At 37.0% G+C, this 21,185-nt stretch overlaps 1 protein-coding gene across 2 annotated transcripts in view; it reads left to right on the forward strand.

Moving 5' to 3' along the window:
* The window catches only part of OLA1 (Obg like ATPase 1), a 103,974-nt gene that overhangs the window by 42,150 nt on the left and 40,639 nt on the right, over positions 1 to 21,185 (forward strand). For both annotated transcript variants that reach the window (XM_087733777.1, XM_087733778.1), the window contains exons 5-6: positions 8,164 to 8,339; positions 20,949 to 21,029. In XM_087733777.1, coding sequence (XP_087589903.1) covers positions 8,164 to 8,339; positions 20,949 to 21,029 — 257 coding nt within the window. The remainder of the gene's footprint in view (positions 1 to 8,163; positions 8,340 to 20,948; positions 21,030 to 21,185) is intronic.

Raw genomic sequence — 21,185 nt, forward strand, 5'->3', positions numbered from 1 at the left:
TTTCTATTTTCAGAGTTCCACATCCCAGAGTAATTTGCTTTAATTTCACCCAATTTAACCTATACTTCACACCATCACCATTCAGCTTTAATAGCTATGTTCTATGCATAAGAAAAGCAGATAAATGTCCACAATTAGACTGTGAGTGATTACAACTAGTTAGGGCTTTATGAAGACAAAACTTAAAGGGCTGTAGCGCAAAACAAAGCCACAAAAGATGTCTGAAAAAATTCTTTCTTCAGAAGTCAGGGTTTACTACACCACTTTATTTAATGTTTTTTGTACTTGATTTTACTTATGTTGAAGATGTAGGCAGGTGCACCTTCTTCAACTGAAAATTACTCTGCTTAAAGAATATTAGGTTTGTGTTACAGGTGATTAATTTCACTTGAAATTAGCTTGCAAGGGAAAACATGCTAAACCTACTTTATTTGCTGGTTCTTTGTTAACGTGTGCTACATTTAAGAAGCTGTAAAATGTTGACTCAGACAGTATTCTTTTGCCATTCTAATCATGAGTATGCATAGTAAAATGTACCATCATCAAAGTTTAATACTATTAAATGTACTTGTACCTCAGTCAGAACTAGCAGTATCTTTTACTGTTTAAATCTTTTTTATACTGATGATAGCATGTCAAGCCAGTCTAAGTACAGATATTATTTATAATTTAATGATTTTTGACACTTGTAGTCTTGTTTCTTTTGATAGCTCCAAGAAATACCCTGCTTCTAGCCCCCCAGCCAAGTTACCCTATTTTATTTCTTTTTGTTCTCTCCCCCATTCCCACCCCGGTAAGTGGCCAGATAGGTATTATTGCTCATTTATTTCAGGGCTTATAACTGGGTATGTACGTGTATTGTGATGTGCCATATCAGCCTGTGACGAGCAGCTCTTTCTGATAATAGTTGTTGAATGTATGCTGGAGAGGAAGTGCAAGTATCAATTATTCTCTAGGTCTGGTTTTTGGTTGTGTTATTAAACATTCTCTTATAGCTTATTGACAGGAAAGGCTGGTCATTACCCTAAATACCGATGGGAGTTTCAGCTTGTGGTGCAGTTCAGATTCTGATCAAATTGTAAATATCCCTCTTAATTACAGCATAACATATACCAACGCAGTTGATTACCTTTTGTAAATGAATACAGGATGCTGAAATGCTGTTACGTGGAGCTTAATATTAGCCAAATATTTTGTTCCATTTTACTTTAAGGATAAGGATAATTGAAGAAATGAAGCGAGTGATATATCAAATAAAATTAATCTTGAAGATATTCATTAATTTCCATAATTGCAATTAGGAGCAGAATAAGATAAGTCTAGTAGTATTATTTTGCTTTGTTTTTTAGCATCTCGGTGGCAGCTAGGAGCAGCCAGAAACAATAAAGTTTAGGCTATAGGCAGCTTCGTTTTTATGTCAAACTAGTTTTATACGCTATATCGTAAAACTTTCAGTCCAATCAGCAACTACATTTAAATACTGCAAATTGTGGCAGCAAAACAATAATTCTGCTGATTAGCCCCTTTCCATTTCTTGTAAGTGAACTGTTTATGCTGTTGAGTACCTTTTGAAAAAAGAAAAAGCCAAAACAGCCTTGATTAGTCAAGGAGTAATTGGATGACTTGATTTTAGCAAGAGAATGAATTGGTTGATGATAGCCTGTAACTAAGTGTAGTGGTTCTGTTCAGATGAATACATAACATACAGTCATCAGATCTTGACAGGTATAACATAAGCAATGCAAAAATCTCTGGAGGCTGAGAGTTAAATTTTGTCAAAGAATTTTGAAGCTGATTCTTGAAAGAAATGGAAAGAAACATGCATGCCATTAGATGATACTGTTTAAAATGTGGCATTTGTTACTGCTGTGCTGTATACATATTTATCTGCTATTACTTTTGCATGTGAAGAAAAGATGCAGTCTGTGTGTCCTGGCTGCCATCAAGACCTGACAAATAGACAGTTCCTGCTCTTCCTCAGGGAAAAACCAGAGTCAGGTTTCACATCTTCTCCAGCCAGCCATTCCGTTTTCTGGCTCTTTTTTATCTAGCATCACTTGTGAAGTGCAGAACGAGCTATCACCACGTTACTTCTTTAATGCTGCTTTTAAAATATTTTTGGGCCCACCACACTTGGACCCAAACAGCCCAGATAAAGTGCTCAGCGAAGATAAATCCTTCCCTGAAACTGAAGAATCCTTTAGGTTTGCGCCCACTGGCAACAGAAGAGTGAGCTGGATGTGGCAGTGGTCATTTCCAAGCTCCTCATTTCTAGTAATTTCAGGTTGAGTCATTACTTTTGGTGCTGTTAGATGGCAAAATGAATTCTGCTGCTGTGTTATGCTTTACTATTTTCCTATCTAAATCCTTGCCTTGTTTTAATAGCAATATCTGTATGCCCCTAAAACATTACGGGAATTTACCACAGCAGATTTGTTTACTTACAGCAAGCTTGATGTTTCTGACTCTGTAATCTTTGTTCTTTTACACTAAAGGAAGTGGCAGGGGTGTATCTTTCAAGCTAGAGTGCAAATCCATCAGCATTTTCTGGGAGATTATTTGAAAAAAGGCTTATAGCTAGGATACTTAAAAGAAAGAGGTGGATTCCATTCAACTTCATTTTGACTAACTTCTGATAAAAATATATTTTACCTCTGGTGGGATACGTGAGACACCAGAGAAGTCGTAATCAGTTTTTGTAAATAATGAAATTACTGATTAGGGTTTCCCAGTTGACCTTGCTGTATGCTTAGCTTAGCTGTTGACAAACAGATGCTTCTTTGGAGAGATTCTTGAGTAAGTCTGTTTTACGTATATATTTTTTCCTCCCCATATGGTAAACTGATTCCTTTTTTCTCTTACAGTAGTAAGAAACTATGCTATAGTTTCCTGTAGTAGGAGGAGGGCAGTTTTGGAGCACAGACGGTATAACTTCAGGCAGTAGGCAAAAGGGAGGTGCTGTGGTTTGGGGTAATGTTTGAGAAATGCCGAGTCCTTTTGTTCTAAAAGCAAATGGCAGTTGATGAAGACATGGGAAGAACAATAGATTTTCATTACATTAATTGGAGAAGGTCATTGTCCGTAGGTCATACTGTCTTGAGAATGAAGGGGTATGGCCAGTTTTGAAGAAGTTCATATTAAATATATTTTTTAATTAGTACTATTTTTTTCTGGAAATAATAAATGAATAAATAAGGTGTCATAGTTAGATCAGTTTATTGTTTTATGAAATTCCAGAATATCACAACATCTTTTTTTTTTTTTTTTTTAAGACAAATTTCTTAGCACAAGTTTGAAAAAATTGGGTTTTTTAATGAAAACTTTGGAAGCTAGACCACAGAGCTCAGCAGCCAGTAGCCTGGCAGGTGTGAGTATGCTGCAGAGGATAGTGTGTAGACAAGCTTCTGACCTTGGAAAGGTCCCTCGTATTTACAGAAGTTGAACCCTCATTATGTCAATAAGAAGACAGACACATGTGTTTGACGTTCACCATATTTAAACAGCTCATAATCAGAATGGGGTTTACCTCTGACAGGTGACCGTGTTTGCACTCTCTGTTCTGCAACTATCCCATTCTAGTCCTGTTCTTCCTTACCTGGATGCCCTGTTAGGATCATTTCAGGGAACCTTTCCTCCCTCATTTTTTCTACCAAGCTCTCTTGAGCTAGTAATCAGCTTGAGATCAAAATAAGACTACCAGATTTCCTTTTCTCCCTCTCCTCATTATTTTTAGTCACTGATTCTATTGTAATCAGTGATTAGAATCATAGAATCATAGAATCATTAAGGTTGGAAAAGACCCTTAAGATCATGGAGTCCAACCGTTAACCCGTCACTGCCAAGTCCACCACTAAACCATGTCCTCGAGCACCACGTCTACCCTTCTTTTAAATACCTCCAGGGATGGAGGCTCAGCCACTTCCCTGGGCAGCCTGTTCCAGTGCCTGACTACCCTTTTGGTGAAGAAGTTTTTTCTAAGTATCAGCCAAGCCAATATCAGCATTTCTTTGTCAATATTTATTTTTCATTTGCCTTCTTCAGAGAGCTGCGTGTCCATAAACTAACTGGTATTGTTTTTCTGTGTGACACCCAAGATAATGTTACCTGTTCCTTCAGAAAACTGTAAGTCTCATCCGTTTGCTGTCATCTTGCATCTCAAGACTTACCCCCCATCCTCCCTGCATCTTCCAGTTCAGCATAGTTTAGTGGGTCCTTTTTATTTTCAACAGGCTGCTTTTCTACATAGTGCTCAATATCAACTACTTATACTACTGCTTACTCAAGGTTCATGGCCTGTGTCCACCTTGTGCATCCTGTTCATTGTACAGGTGTTGCACTATCTTTAATTGGACAGTGATGTCATTCTTAGTCCCCTATTCATTATATTTTAAAATAGAGCCTTTGAGCTTTCTGTTTTGCTTCTGTTTATGCTGGAGGGAAGAAGGGGTTATCATATCTTTCCTAACAAAACAGAGTTAAAGGCCTTGCTTGACAGAATTTCACTCACTAATAAAGCAAAGGCAGAGAGACATTAATAAATAACAATATGCTGTTAACAATCTATATTAGGTAAGATTTGTAGATTAATATTATAGTTCTTATTTTCATCTTTTTAAGTTGCAAATAATAAACACATTTTCTGGTATGTCCTGTTTCTTGAATCAGTTTTACAACTCCATTTTTCCAACTACTTTACATTTTTATATGGACTGTTTTTTAAACCAGGTACTGGGTAAAATGTTATTCTGATAGTTTAACTTTGTTAATTTCTCACAGTTGTACTCTTTCCAAGAGATCTTATCTCTTGCACAGAGCATAATTCTTAAGATTACCACCAGTTGTTGCTTGCTAAGTCTGCATTCAGCTCTGCAGACCAGAATTGAATTCACTACAGTGCTCAATGTGATTTGTGCTAGGTGATCATTACAAAGCAGGCTTGGGGCTGGCATAACGGATTGCCCAAGATACATCCCACAGGGATACTGAGATGAAGTTATAACTAAGGCTCTTTCATCATAGCAGTGTCTCTCTGCCTATTCCTTTCCTTCTTTCTTGAGTATCGCATCGTCTCGCTTCTGGCTAGGCTGCCGTCAGAGGCTGGTCTGGTTTAGGTTGATGACTGAAGTCAGCGTTGACAATCCCTGAACATGAGATTCACAGTTAAAGCTCAATGCCTGTTTCTTACTAAGAAGAGTCTCTCAGTTTATGCCAAAATCTGGACATTAACACCAGTTTTGTGTATACAAAATCTTATACCTACCGCTTCCTTATGGACTGTGGCTCTCTCAGTGGGAAGATATTTAAATTTCTCTCCTCTAAGTGTTCCTGATAAGAAAAAAAAATCTGCCATGATTAATTTAATGAACTTCCTATCTATTTAGAAGGGAATTGCATGACCTTTGTCAGCACACCTGTTGGTAGGTTTTCTCCTTTCCAAGTTAGGAAAATGCACTTTTCCTCTAAATGTAGAATTCAAAATTTAAGCTCAAAATCCAACATCTTAATGGAATATGCAACTAGTGTTCATTACCTCCATGAGAACAGTCAAGCAACCTAGTGAGGAGAAGGCTAAATTGTGGCCTTGAATGGTGAACCGATGAGCTCAGTAGAGGGGCTCCTTACCTGACCAAGCGACTGCCTGTTGCCAGACACGGGTCTCCTGTCATCGATGTTGCCTAAATAAGCTGCATGACACAGGCATGAGGACGGCTGGCGAGAGGAGGAGACTTGAAGAAATCTCTGGCAGAATGTTGAACTGTCCATGGGTTAAAGCATTTAGTGGACTGAGAAGAGAGTGAAGGTGAAATGTATAGATTCAGTTTTATAGGGGTGGAATTACACTGAATTAATTGATTTTGGATGAATAAAGAACTGGATTTTTTTGTGAAAAGGAATAGGGAGATGTGGAGAAATGAAGATAATTGCTGGAGAAGTATTTTACTCTTGTTGAGGAAAATGGAAAAATATAACTAATATATAAGCTGTGTTTTGTTATTACTGACTAATTCATCTTACACTTGCTTTTCCAGAAAAACTTCATTCTTCCTTAAGGCCAAAAGAAGCTGTTTACTTTACTTTTATTTTTACGCTCTAAATGCGAGATCTTTATAGTCATGGAGCTTTTCTCCTGGCTTTAACAGTGTGGGGGTTTTGTTGTTTTTTAAACCCACGGACACCAAATGCAGCAGGAAGATGTAAACAACTTGAGACTGTATTATTTAGATGGTAACGGACACTGTTTTCTTGATGCAAGTAAGAAAGGTAAACTTCTTACTTTTAGCTGCATAAATACTACTCATCTGTTCAGAAGGCTGGGCAGGTAGACTTTTCTTTGATCTGTATGGTGACATCTTCCTACTTCCCCCCCCCCCCCCCCCCCCTTTTTATTCAGTATTTTCCTTGTAGATCAGAACAGAGCTGTTAAATTATCTTTTCTAGTATTTGTTCATCCAAACAGCCCGTGTCCCATTGAGTCAGGTGCACAGATAGGGGTTTATGGAAGGCAAAGGCTACAGCATCTCTTCCTTAATTGCCTGGCATTGGTATGGGTTAGTGTAGTGAGTTTCCATTTGGCAGAGCAGCCTGTTCTCCTGTCAGGGCCAGCATCAGAGTTGGATCTATTGCTGAGGTGATTTTCCTTGTACCAGCGGAGCTCACTGATGATCTTTGGAGAGAGACAGCTGATGGGAGAGGAGGGAACTTCTGGTAACCACTGTTTTAAGGACTTTTCGTAAGTTTATGTGAAAATGATTTTGATATTTGACTGTCAACAACATTTTAAACCTGTGTACTCCGTGTTTTGATGTTAAATCTTTATGGCTAAAACCACTGTTTTCAGCAAGTTAAAAGAAAAGATGAAGTTTAAGATGAGCATGACAACAAAGAACCCCAACTTTCTGTATATCAGTTAAGGATTTGTTTGTAGTTTACCCTGTTTTCTGTCTTATATTTAGTACAAGAAACACCTTGGGTTTTTCCCCCCCTATGTAAAAAAAAATCGGTTGATTTTCCTTTTGGTAATATTAAAATAAAATTATTTTCATGGTTGATTTCTCAGGCATATCTTTAATGTTACAGGATAGGCATGCAAATACTCTGAAAACTGATCCAAGAATAAGTAATAAACTGTTTTCAGTTGTTAATCTTTTTATTTTTAAAATATGTATTGATTTTGGGGAGGGCGAGGGGGTTTTTTTGGTGATGCTGCTTATCTGATAATTTAAATCCTAGTTGAATTATGTTGCCAGATTGTCTTCAGAAGGGCATGAAGTCAGCACACATGCTTCAGTAATATCTGGTTGTTTTACCCTTATGTTTCCAGTTGGCAATTTGAAATTATGGCTTCAACTGCACTTTAAATATGTGATAATAGCATGTGTTTCTAATAAGGGCCAGCACCATTTTGTTCAGATAGTGTGAATGGTTGTCACTCATATATGACAAATGCACCTTCATCTGCTTCTTTGATGGCCCCCTAAAAACCATACCCTCAAATCAGGCCGATGAAATTAGCTGCTGTGTAAATTGTGTGTCTGAGTGGTTCATTATCTAATCACCGTCAGAACCACAGTGATAAAGTAGATTGAAACAGGGACGAGGTCTGCCAGATGATTTCAGGCCTTTTTTTCTAAGCCCCGTTTCCCTTGGAAACACTGAGAGTCGTTCAGAACTTCAGAATTCTTTGTCTAGAACTTCTTTTTTTCTTAATGCATGAAATTGGTCGGCCAGTGAGGGCTGCCAGGGTGATTTGTAAGGTTTTCTTTCCGTGAGTCTTTTAGTCATTACTGCGTGTATTAAAATGTTCTGCGATGTTCAATTTAGCTACTATGTTTGCTACTGCTAGGTTAGATACTGTTAAATACAGTGTTCCTATTTAGAAGAAACCCTTAAAGATGTGTTAAGTGCTCACCTGAAATGGCAAAGCGCTGTGCTTCGCATGTACCGGTATAAAGCTTTGCATTCTGGAGTTGATACATAAATTAACAGGGTAAAACAGTATGATATAAAATATTACAGGTGACACTTGTATACGGGCAGTATGACAGACCTACTGACTTTATTTTTTTTTTATCTCAAACTTTTGTGACTCTTAATAGTATGTTGTAAATAGATATTTCTTGCCTTTTTAGCTAAATATGTAATTTAAGTGTTCTTTTGTTTTAGGAGCATTTGAAGATGATGATATCACTCATGTTGAAGGAAGTGTAGATCCTGTTCGTGACATTGAAATAATACATGAGGAACTTAGACTTAAAGATGAGGAGCTGATCATGCAGAGTATAGACAAGCTTGAAAAAGTAGCTGTAAGAGGAGGAGACAAGAAATTAAAACCTGAATATGTAAGTATAAGTATATGACCTGTAAGAGAAGGTCATTAAGTACTCTCTGTATTGAATTGAAATTTTTGTGTTGTTGGGTTTTGTTACTGATCTCCCGCATGTATAGTACAAAGCACTACTACTATTTTTATGTGTATTTTAAAGTAATTATTATTATGAGTTGAAAAATTAGAACGGATTATTTGCTGTATTGACAGTGTAAGAGTTCACTGAGAAAGCTAATTGCAACTTTTTAAATTTAACTGTTATTTTCTTGCTGACGCAGCTTTATATGAGAATTGCCAATGCTTCGTCAAACTTACATCAGTGTTTAGTTGTAATTCAAAGTCCAGCAGTCACTTCTGAATTATTCTTGCTCTTAAGTTCTAGTCTGATGTTGATACTAGTATTCCTCTCGCCACCAAGTGAATGTATTTTCTTGGTGTTGTTGCACTTTGTGTCTTTTAGTGCATGTTAAATAAAGACTGCTAGTTGAAATTAATTTTAGAATGTTGTTGTGGAAAGCTGCTTAAATGAGCTCAATTATCACAGGGTAGTAGTGGTGTTTCTTTGTAAATTAGAAATGTATAATAATTATCAACTTCAAAGTATATTTTTGTAAATGATTATTTTACTGCCACTTGACTTTTGAGTCTGCTACACTTTGCCAGTAGTCTAGTTAATAATTTTTCTTTATTTCATTAATCTTCTATAAGTATTTCAGGTGGTATATAAAGCACATTCTCTAACTATTACAGCAGTGTATCAGTGTGGAAATAGACTATTTATGCTTAACAATTAAGTAGTAAAAAATAGTTTTCCCCCGTGGCTTTTTAGATAGCAAGTAGTAAGAAAAACGTTGTCATATCAGTGCTGGTGTTTTATTTTATCGGCCTTGAAGTGCAGTGAAATTTGTTGTCCCTACCTCGTGTTTGGAAGTGAATAGGAACTGAAAGTGAGCATCCCTCTCCAAAATGTTCATCTTCATGGTGCAGTGTTAAAAAGCACTTCTTTGGTAGCTTCTGTTGGTGAAAAGCTAGTCTTCATCTGGCTTGAAAAGTATGTTATTCCATGATTGGTCAAAGCCAGAAAAAATAGCTATTTTTTGATTATTTGAAAGCTTTCATGTAAACCCAGAAAGAGAAACAGGTATGTTTCATTCAAGGTCTTATCTGACATGTGTCAGCCCAGCCTTGGGTACATGTGGGCAGTGATTTTTCTTTTACAAAAGGTTGCCCCTGCTTAGAGGAACAGTGCAGCTTATGCCTAGTTTCAAATAGCACCCGCACAGTCTTTCACCTTTTAATTCATCTTAACGAAAGGGGCAAGCAAAAATCCTGTCCATAGCGAATTCGAAGTTCAGCCTAAGGCTAAATTTTGCGTTGGTATGAGATGATGAAAATGAGGAGTGTTGTGATGCTGTCCTGCCCAAGTCCTGAGCTATTCTCTCGCTTACTTTCTTGCACGACTGTCTTTGGAACAGCTTTGCTCGGCTTCTCATAATGGAGACGTTCTTGCCCAGTTTTTGAGTGTACCTCTCTGGATGCTTTGAGGGTTTCATATCATACTCTGTTCCTCCTGTGCTAAGGAAGAAGTCAGCACTTTTGTGATTGCAAAGAGACATAACTGAAGTGTGTTTTAAATAAAATTCTTAATAGTCATCATGTAACTGTAGTGGGTGGTAGCTGCAGTTACTGTTGGGTGAAAGAGCTGCTCTTACTAATTTTTTAACTAGAGTACGTTGGTATGTGTTTGAAAACAGAAAATGTCAGATTATTCTCAAATTAAGGGGGACAGTAAATAAAAACCTCAAATCTAGAAATGCAATTTAAATTAATTAAAGAAAACTTTAAAATCTGCATTATTAATCTGCCTTTACCCAGCTTCAGTTTCTCATCCTTCTCTTTGCCTCTTTCTTTGGTCTCCTATTACTTCATCTGTAGTTCACCTGTCAAAATGACTTTGTCATCTTCTGTTTGTAACTTACACTCCTGTCATTCTTTGAGTTTTTTAATCCTTTCTTTATGAACACACACAGAGAAAACACCAGGTTCTTGAAGTCGTGTTGCTCCGCCAGTTCTGTTCTCAGTAACAGCTGTTACATTTGACCGGTCTCAGCTGAGTTTGTCAACAACAATAGAGGTTTCAAAGGCATTAAATTCCTTTGTTTCATGGAAAGGGGTGGCTGAACAGAGTGGAAAGGCACAAATTAATGCTTCCCTTGAGACAAAGGCTGCGCGTAGGAACTACGGTCACCAGGGAATGTCTTCAGGGAAGTGCTGTGGGGCATCATGTCTGTGAGTCCTGCTGATCTTGGACCTTTTTGCTTGTCTTCCTTTGTGACTTGTATGCTTGAATTGTAAGGTAGACAGTAGCCCTTAGTAAAATGGACTTTTTTTTAATGGTAAAGACCTGTGAAATCTCTGCCTGGTTACTTTTTCTTTTCCTGGTAAATCAATCCTTAGGCCTAGTTATGCAGCTTCTACAAAGAGATTTGTGTACTTGTGAGATTGTAACACCAATTCTTGGGCTTTTCCAGCCACTAGATGGGTTTATTTAGATGTTCAGCCACGGGGTTATGAGGCACTCCTGTACAGTTTGCTTTGCCTTTTTTCCTTTAACATTTCGTGTTGCAACCACAGGTCTTCTCTGCATTTATATAGTGTACTGCATGATTAGCTGACTTATGTAAGTCAGTACTGACTTAAGTAAATGACTTATGGGTCTAGGAGAGAAACCCTATGGGATTGGTGAAAAAAAGGGTTAAAGATTATGCCTCCCTAAAGCAGTAGCCGAATGTTAGGAGTGTATTTTGGCTGTTTGATCATTCTGCACTTCACGAATCTGTTGCATTTTGCAGTTCGCTTGTTGGGCACAGAGAGAGTTCCCTGTTCAGCACAATTCGTAATGTTTCCATGCGGCTTGTGGCTACTGTTCAAGGTTTCCTCTCTCCAGGGCAGAAAAGTCATTAGGAGACAGTGTACACTGGAATTAATACTTTTTTTTCAAACAGGTTGTCTTCAAAAATGGGGGAGGGGGAAGGAAGGGGCTGGGAGAGAACTTCTCAGGATTTGCCTTTTTAAGTTATTTACCAATATAATACATAGCAATTGCTAATATTCTATTCTTTCCATAGCAGAGGTGTGCAACAAAGGGCTCTTGTCTGTGCTCTGAGTATTCCCAGTCATTTTCCCTTTCAGGAAAACTAGGAGGTTACAAGGGAAAAGACTTGGTATTTGTAGGCTGGTTTGGTTTTTGGTTTGTTTTTAAGACAAAATATTCAAATTTTAGTGTCTCTCTTTTTTTTTTTTTTTAATTGTTTTCCTTTTCCCAGCTTTTTGGGAGTAATTTAAGATAAAGACGCTTGAGAATTTCTTAGGAGTTTTAACTGGTTGAGAGTTGTAAAAGTTCTGTGGTTCATTCAGATAAAGATATTGCAAGCTTTCTTACCTGTATCGCTTTCAGACCTTTCACTGGCTTGCTGAACAAAACCATCTAGCACCTGAATTGTGTTTTTCATTTCTTTCCACTTTTTTTGAGAGCACTTTGAGATCTATTGAGGAAGAACACTATATAAGGTTAGGGAAAGAAGAAGGTGAGGAAAGAAAAGAGATAATATTGATCTTAGTCAAGTATGTTTTTCCTTTGGTAGTTTGCAGAATATAACAAATAACCTTAATGTGAAAGCTAAGGAAAAGTTACTGATTTCAGAGAGGCTATGATCTCCGTGTGACCTCTGTAAACTTATTGTTGGCATCAAAGGGGATTTCACTGTGTGTTTCATGGAACCTAGCTGAAAGTAGAAGTCATTCTTCTTATTTCATAAATATGAATTGTCTGCTCTAGAGGATTCTCTTTATCAGTGAGCCTCCACAACTGTAACTTGATAGTATGAAAAGGTTTAGGAGGAGGAGAAAAGAAAATCGTCAGTCTGTATCAGTCAACCATTCTTAAATCTAAAATTTGTATTTGATTGCCCACCTTCTCGCACCTGTGTTCTAACTGGTTAATTATCATTTTTCCTTCACGTAAGCCTACATTGCATACAGTTGGTAAGTTCACCTTTGTGCAGTGACCTGGCTTTGCAGTTGAATACAGTGTTAACTGTTCGTCCTGTCTCTCAGAAAATTGATTTCTCAGTCCCCTGTCAGCAGAAACAAAACAGCCAACTGCTGTTAAGGAGCCATCAATGAAATAATTTTCAAGTTCTACTTAAAAATCAATGACACAATATGGTCCAAGATCAGCAACGTGTAATGTTGACATAGGCTTGGAATACCTACCTTTACACGTATATTTTTCTCTGTTTTGCCAGTGGTCTCACTGCCTTCTTAGAAGTGACTGTCTGCTTTTACTAAGGGTACTATTCTTTCAGACTCAGTATACCTTTAAATATTATTTTGGCTATAACCTTCTAAAGAGATATTATAGAATAAAAATACCCATGTTATTTGCATGTATTAAAACAGTGCGAATAGCATTTCAGAAAGCAATCAGAGTAATTTTGATTTTACATTTTTAATCTGTCTGGTGCTGGTATCTGTAGAGACATGAGAAAGATATTGAGTTAAACTTCATTATTAGCTTATTATTCATCTGTCATTTTGGGTAGCAGGAAATCGCAAAGTAAAATTCACATATGTATGAATTTATAGATCAGAATGTACAAGTTCTAAAACTTGTTTTAAAAATATATATTTTTTAAAAAAATTTATGGGATTTGCGGTCCTGGAGACAGAAGTCTTCAAGTTAATACCATATAATATAGTTAAGTGAGCATTATTGCAGGATTCTCTTCCATTACCCTTCCCATGTGATTCAGTTCTAGTCCTTAGAGACTGACCCTCTGCAGTAGATAGCTATTCCTTCAGCCCTTTGTTAGTGCACCGAATCTTGAATTCCAGCACAGAATAATTCTTGGTGGTTATGGCATTGTGATTTATATATCTGACCATAAGAATGTTATTTATAGTTGAGTTCATGCAGATTGTTGATGTTTGTGATATGAAGACAAAATCTTCAGGTCAGTATCAATGTCCACAGTGTTTGAGCTTCCAATTTTCAGTTAAAAGGTAGCTTTTACAGGTCAGGATCAATGTTCACTGCTTTTGGACTTCCAGTTTTCAGTTGAAAGGGGTGCTTTTACAAGTCCTGCGAGATATCTAAATTCATTGTTAAAGTCTGTCAATTTTAAAATAAGATTAGTTTTTCAAATCAAACACATTTTGTAAGAGCAAAAGTAATTGCAGTTATGAAAAGAACAGTTTGAGACTCCTCTTTAATGTAATAGTACCAGAACCATCTAGTGCATATTTAACTTACAAGAAGGGCATCAAGCTTTGTTTTGTTACTGCAGTGGGTGATGAACTAATAATTGATAAAGTGACCATAGGCACAGAGTGTATCTGTCTGCATAGATGTACTATGAGGAGTAAAATCAAATCATCCTAATGATGTTTTATGTAGCTTTAATCCCTTTCTTCCTCCTCCCTTCCATCTTGGTCCTGTCCTGATAATACAGTAACTGTTTAGAAGATTTTTTTTTTATTTAAAATTACTAATATGGTGTGGGAGATACTTCACAAACAGCAGAGAGCTGGTAGATTCAGTTTCTTCTCGTTATCAATATATACTAGGTGAAAATGCGGTGATAATCTTTCCTTCCTGCAATATTCTGATGAATGGGATGGTGCTGAGCAGAATTCGCTGACCTCGTGCTGCAAGCACTCGCCAGAGATCTCACGGATGGATGAACTCTTATTTCCTCTAACTGATGATGTCAGTTGGGAATTTTCACCTCTCTTTCGTTCCAAGTTGAAGATAAATACAGCAATGAATTGTATTTTTTTTTTTTTTGTCAGTTTCTTTGGTCCCCCTTTGTGAGGAGAGTTGGAGAGGCCAGTTTGTTCCACTGGAGATGGAAGGAAAGGAGCAGCATACACTGTTGACATACTTTCTGCCAATGGCTGTTACAATTAGTAACTTAAATGTTAAATCATAGGGAATCAAGAAAATATTTATATTCTTAATGCATATAATTATGCCTAAAATCTTTAGTGGACCATTTACTGTGCTTAATGTGGTATTTAGAGTAAATTAAAGTTCATTCTGGAGAACATTTTGCATGTAACAGGAAAATATTCATGGCAGATGTTTGCGAATTAATCGGTAGTAAAGCCTGACTTAAAAGTACATAATGTGTAAATACACATTTGGATTTCTTTCGGTATTATCAGTAGACAAAGAAGTCAATGCTTAAATACTTTCTGTCAAGACTGATCTTTCCTGTGTAGATTTGAACAGTGGCTTAAAGTAATTACTTTTGTAAATAATGTCTGTCTGGGTATGTCTAGATTCAAGCCATGGTATAATTTTTAAATAGTATATACATATGCCAAAATAAGTCCATATATGAATAGTTGTATTCTGAAAAAGACACCTTTTTCAATTGGCTTAATTCACATCTAGGACAACAAATCCATTCACACATGGATTTATTTGGAAATAAGTGTGTGTAGACTAATCAGTAAGAAAAGTTTAGTGGAACTCTACAGAAGATGTTTCATTTTACTTTTCAGTGCAATTTCCCTGTTCTGAATTTCTGAACTGCTAGAAATAATCACTTGTAGATAGACTGCTTTCTGTATTCCTGCCTGCTTTTTCCTTTGAGAAGCTACAAGTGACTATGTCATTTTATGTAGAACACCTTAGAACCCACAAGGATGACCCACGCAGGAGAATTTGGGGATTATTGACATGAATTACATTGCCTGGAATGCTTGTAGGATGTTTTGGGTGAAAGTACTTGCTGTGGTTCATAAACATTATTGGCATCTGAGTAAATCTTATATCATGTACAGCTTGTACTGGCTCTGTTAGAAGGTATTGAATAGGAGAAAGGGTAATACACTTGTCCTAAATCCATTACGTCTCCCATTGTATTTTTATTAAAGTCAGTGAGCAAGGGAATTGTAAGAGATTAGACATTGTTTTGTACCACAGAGGAGCTCATTGTCACTCCAGTTGATGCAGTACCTGACTCGTTCTCTTTCTTGCACCCAGCTGCTACAGCTTATTTAAGCACTTAACACAATTGAAAAACATGATCTAGCCTTTTTTTTTAATCTGCAAAATTTGTCGTAATTGTTCTTTAAAAATACCACTGTTTCTAAACATTGTTTGTACAATAAATTATTACTTTGTCACTTCAGCCCCACTCTTTTAAGTTGCCAGAATACCTCCAGGAAAAGCAGAGAGCTGAGGCCACGTTAAATAGAACTGAAAAAGATTTCCAAGGAAAGCCATGAATGGAAGGGCTGTGGGCACAGTGCACACCGTATTCCTTGTGTTAACAAGGAAATTGATGTGCACACAATAAATTGGTTTTGGTGCAGCACAGTTGAGCTAGTTATGAGTACTCTACCTCAAATAGCATACATAGTTCTCTATCTGTATCTGAGAAACCATCACAGCTATTTTGAAGGCCAGATGGAATACTAATTATTATCTAGTTTGATCTCTTGAATATCCCAGTTTAATTCTCACAATTGTGGTTAAAATAGAATGTATCTCAGGGGAAAAAATTAACCTTTATTTAAATATTTTCTAGCTAGAGGTAAATTACTGTAACCTGCATGAGCTGTGCCAGTGATGAATTATCTTTACTGTTTAGAAATAAGACACAGCTTTAGTCTGTATTTGTCAAGCTTCAACTTTCAGCCATTTGATTTCTGTATGCTACTGTGAAAAACCCTGTACTATGCAAGTTTTTTGTTAATTATATATATATGTGTGTGTGTGAAATGCAATAAGAATAAACAGCATAAGATTTAAGCACAGGGTCTTCATGTATAAACACTTTTTCAAAACCTCTTATTTTTCTCCAGCTTTTCAGTATGTCAACAGAGCTAAATGTAGAATTACTCGCATTGGACATTAGCCTATTTATATACTCAAAGATTGTATTAGTCTTTTTAGTTACAGTACAGTTCCTTCTCAGTCACTCTCTCAAGGGGGAAGTCCTCTACCCGCTAAATACTGTATCCACCCTCCCTTGTCCCCCACCTAGCAGGTGTATGAACTTGAATTTATTGTATTGAAAAACACTGTTTGCTTTCACTAAATCTGTCTAGCAGTTCTGGTCACTACACACATGATTCATGTCGTTAGTAATTTACTATTCTCAGATTCTGTGTCATTAACGTGGTCTTTTTTAGGCTGTCGATGAAAGATGATAACTAGTGAAATGTAAATACTTTGTTTGGAGTGCCACCAAAAACACACTCACTGGATTTTCTATTTACAGTTACATTCTGAGACCAACTGGTTAGGTGGTGTTGACTCCATTTAGCGTATGCAGTGTTTTTTGAATTAAATACCTTACGTCACTAAGCCAGATTCCTTAGAGAAGTCTGAATATGTTAATTATACACTACTACCTTCATTATTAATATGCTATGCTGTATGAAATGAGAGGAGCTAACTAAGAGCTACAGCTAACGTTTTAGGTACTCGTATCTTTTCTGAGAAGCAGAGCAGTGAAAATGACAGAATTTTGGACAATTGAAACATTTTAATAAGTATTTAACTGCTTTTGAAGAGCTGGTCAGTTATTACATCTTAGAAGTTTTGAAGGGAATGAATAAGGTGCTGTGAAACACTCCATACTTCCCAGGAACATCTCCCTTGGTGGGGGGAAAAAAGCCTACTGTACTCACAGTTACTCTCTGTAGTAGCAGAGACTTTTGCACTGCCTGCAGGATCACGGAGAATTCACTTGCACTTTGAAGTGTGAAGTGATAATCCTCACAACTGCTTACTTCTTTATTAAATTTGCGGAAGTTAATTACATGCCCTGCTAATTTACAACAAAAAACTCACAATTCTCTGATGCCAAGTAGGCAACTGAGTTTTCCAAGCTTCAGTTTAGTCCTTCATGCTGTAAGAAGAATTTGGCATTGGCACACATTATTACTATCATCCATCCAGAGAGTTTATTAATGTATGCACATTTTTCTACACAGTAGTGTCTCATGAGCATGTCTTGATAAATCTCCCAAATGCAATTTAAATGTATTTCTTTACAGTATTTTATACTGATGGGACTCACTGTTAAAGTCCTGCTTAGCATCTGTGGGTTGACTACTTGCCACCTTTGGAAAATGAGAGCAGGACATAAATTAAAATCGCTATATTGCATACGGCTAAATATACTAAGTATTTGCATGTGCTAAATATATTGCCAAGGATATAGTCAGAAATTAACTGATGTTTAAAACAGTGGTATTTGATATTCATGAGGTTTGCTGTATTTCATATGCCTTGACAACTGTAAGTAAATTGGATTTTGGAGGGGGTTTTGGCGGCTTTTTAAATGGTGCTTGCTATAATGTTGCTAGCTGAAAAACAGAACGCGAATACCCCTCTCATCAAACAAGTGGATCATTCTGCTGATGACAGATTGACCTCGAAGTATGCAACTGGGGAGGCCAGATCTAATGAAACAAAGTGGATCGTTGCTCTGTATTCTGTTATTAAGCATCTCGGAGTTAACTAGAGTAGTGATTAAATGTGTTTAAATGGCTGTTACAGTGATAGTGAAGATAAAAAGGTCAGTTCATACTCTTTCACTAGGCCAAAACTAAAAATGATGCGACATGAGCTATGACCTGATAATCTGCTTTTTGTGTGTTTGTTTAGAGTATTGGGACAGCCGAGTGAAAAAGAAATATGTGGAAATAGTTGCCTTTCTTCATATTGCCGTTAATATTTCATCATAGAATCATAGAATGGTTTGGGTTGGAAGGGACCTTAAAGATCAAGGGGATCTTGTTAAGGGATCATACTAAATCTCATTTAAATGGGACACCGCCACTGACCCAGGGGAATCAGAGTTCATCTGTCCCTTTTCTTCGCTTCTGGACTGTCTGCCTTACGTTCTGCATGGTGTGACTGCCCAGATAGTCCATCAGAGAAAGTTTGACTTTGACTGAATAATTATTTCCAAATTTTTTCTTTGTGTCTTACTGCCTCACCAGTTTCAGACATGAAGGCTATATTTGCTTGTAAGTTTCCATCCAATACTTTGCCACCTTCTCTGTAAAACCAAAATAAAATTGCAAGTCTATGGCTGTTGGTTCTCCCCAGCATATTCGGTTGGTGGTCAGCCTTCCCTGCGGAAGTTAGCCGTGTAATTACTCCTTTAGAACAACAGTTGCAAAGAGCACCAAGTCAAACCTAAATGAGAACTCTGAAAAATTAGGCCTGTGCCACAATGGGTTTAGATCTGTCACTGTAGGTAGCAGCTGAATGCGGAAGAGAAGTTCTGATTGGCAACTATGTGCTTAGACAGGCTTTAGAAAGAGCAAACTTTATTTGCTGCGTTAATGCTTGACATTTTCTGGAGGTTCCACGTTACATAGCTACCCTTACGGTGTGATTAAAAAATATTTCATTGCTGCTTAAGCCTAAAAGATTGGCTTTGACAACTTGTGCTATAATGTTTTTTCTGTCAATTTTTTATTGACCCCAATTTATACACAATGATGCGTTGCTATTGAGGGGGAACTGTAATGCTGAAAGCCACGTGGTAGGTGCCTCCAGAATTAGTTTAAAACCCGAAATAGTGTATAATTGGAATTCCTTCACTGCTGAACAGGAACCTTGGAGGTTGTGTTGATTGTTATGTATCTATTTAAACAAAAGCTGAGGATGAAGATCTTAAATGAAAAGTACCTATTGGTAGAATTGCTTCCCTTATCTTGTTTCTACTGAGTAATTAAAAAATAAAAAGCACATAGGGTTAAAGATAAGATGGTACCACTGTTTTCTTCTTTATGTGTAATCTTGTTGCATGTCTCTACATAAGCAGTTCTGGCCACTCATCACAGTAACCAGCTGGGCCATTTCACCTGCTGGAGCCATTAAAGAGGACTCTCTCCCCCTAGATTAATCCCCTCCGACATTAGTTTTTTGCTCTGACAACTGGAGCAGGCATTCAGAATTTGCAGGTGGCCAGTGTGACGCACATAATTGCCTACAATTTTAGGCAATGAATAAAAATGGTCTACATTACTTGTCAAAGGTTGTATATGCAGTGCCAAGTGAGATCTATGGGAAGCCTTTTAGGGTTTAAAGAACAGTTAATAGCAAAGCTGCACAGTGCTTTTTTAATCATAATGCATTTGTAATATAGCACTTTGATCTTCTCCTTGTAGGAAATGGTGTTATATTAGCCACTTTTAAACATTTATGAGTGAAATTCAGTTATAGGAGAGTAAAAGTGATTATTCTTAGGCAGAACATGTTAGATTTCATTAAAAGTTTTAGCTTGCCCCTTCCTTGTTAAAATCCGTGGGGAGTCCTGTTCCTGGAGGGTTTCAAATCAGGATCTGAAGACTTAGAAGAGCTTTTTCTTTGTTTTTCACTAAAGCAACTGCAAGACTAGAAAAGACTGTAGTAAATACGGATGTTATTTGTGGTTGTTTATAAATGTACTTCAACCACATAGCATTAAGCGCAAAAAATGTTGTGTGCTCAACGGTCTAGGGAATGTTTCCTTGTATTTTAAAGATCTTAATTCTCAGTTGCGTCAATTATAACCTAAAAAATGCATTATTTAAAGCATGATCATAAATTATCTACAACAAAAAATAGGCGACTCTAAAATGTACTACTCCTAGAAGAGCCGAGTTTGACCTTTCAGACCCAAGAGCCTTTTATTAACACCTGCCTGTAAGGAGAACTGTGCCACACGCAGCTTTCAGATTCACGACCACAAAACTGATGAGGAAAGGCTTGAAGGGTTCAGTTTGTGTCACTTGCTGTTTGCCGTTTCCATTTCACAGATGATTAATCTTTCTGTGAAGAAAGGCCAGAGAAACAAAGCACATTGGGCTCTTCCTGCAGTTACTCCTTCTGAATGCACACTAGCTTGCTAACTAAAAGGCCTTTAGATTTCCTGCCGAGAGAGATGTTCTGAAAGTGAATGCAGCTGGTTGGAGGTCACCAGTGCAAGGCTCTTGCCATTGTGTAATGGAGGCTTTGGCAGGTTTCATTTTGGGGGGGAGGGAGAAGGTGTTGGCGAAAAATTAATGCGGAATAAAAAGGGCTTTGGCCATTTGAATTAATTTCTTGAAGGGTGGATCATCAATAATAGGCTCAATTTCTTTTGCTCACAATTTAAAAAAAAAGATATTTGCTGTGTTTTTTCCCCACCCATTCCCTTTTCTTAATGGCATGTTTATATTGTACGTGGTCTCTCCCGCTGGATGCTGAAATGTTGCGTCTTACTGAGTTTGAAAAGCAACCTAAAATGTACTGATTTTTACCTAGATTTTATGAGCTCTGCTAATTTTCGTAGTGGCGAGAGATGATACTTGAGTATTGTCTGTTTAACTTCCTAATTATGGGATTTGTATTGCTTTAATAATCGATATTGCTCTTTAGTGGCTTTTAAAGCAGCAATTTCTATTTTTCTGGGAGAGTAAAAATTTGTTTTTAAAAGGTATTATCTGATTTTTAATTTGTGTGTACATTTTGAATCTTAATATATACAAGCCTTGTTTATGGAAGAGAATGGTCTGATATCCAGCTGTGGTTTTGACTTTGTTTTTTCTTGATCTTGCGTAGGACGTAATGTGCAAAATCAAGACATGGGTAATAGATGAAAAGAAAGCTGTCCGCTTCTATCATGATTGGAATGACAAAGAGGTAGGCTATAAATATTATCCCATGAATTGACTTCTAATTTTGCTACCTGTTACTGTCCTTTTTTTTTAAAGTTTTTTTTTTTTAGACTTCATAGTGTATTGAATGTTAAATTCGTCAGCCGATTCTGTGTTTATCAGTGATCTATATATTACACTT

This window comes from Nipponia nippon, unplaced genomic scaffold (genome assembly GCF_047370975.1).
Source record: "Nipponia nippon isolate SJK-2023a ecotype South Korea unplaced genomic scaffold, ASM4737097v1 scaffold_5, whole genome shotgun sequence".
Taxonomy (NCBI): Eukaryota; Metazoa; Chordata; class Aves; order Pelecaniformes; family Threskiornithidae; genus Nipponia; species Nipponia nippon.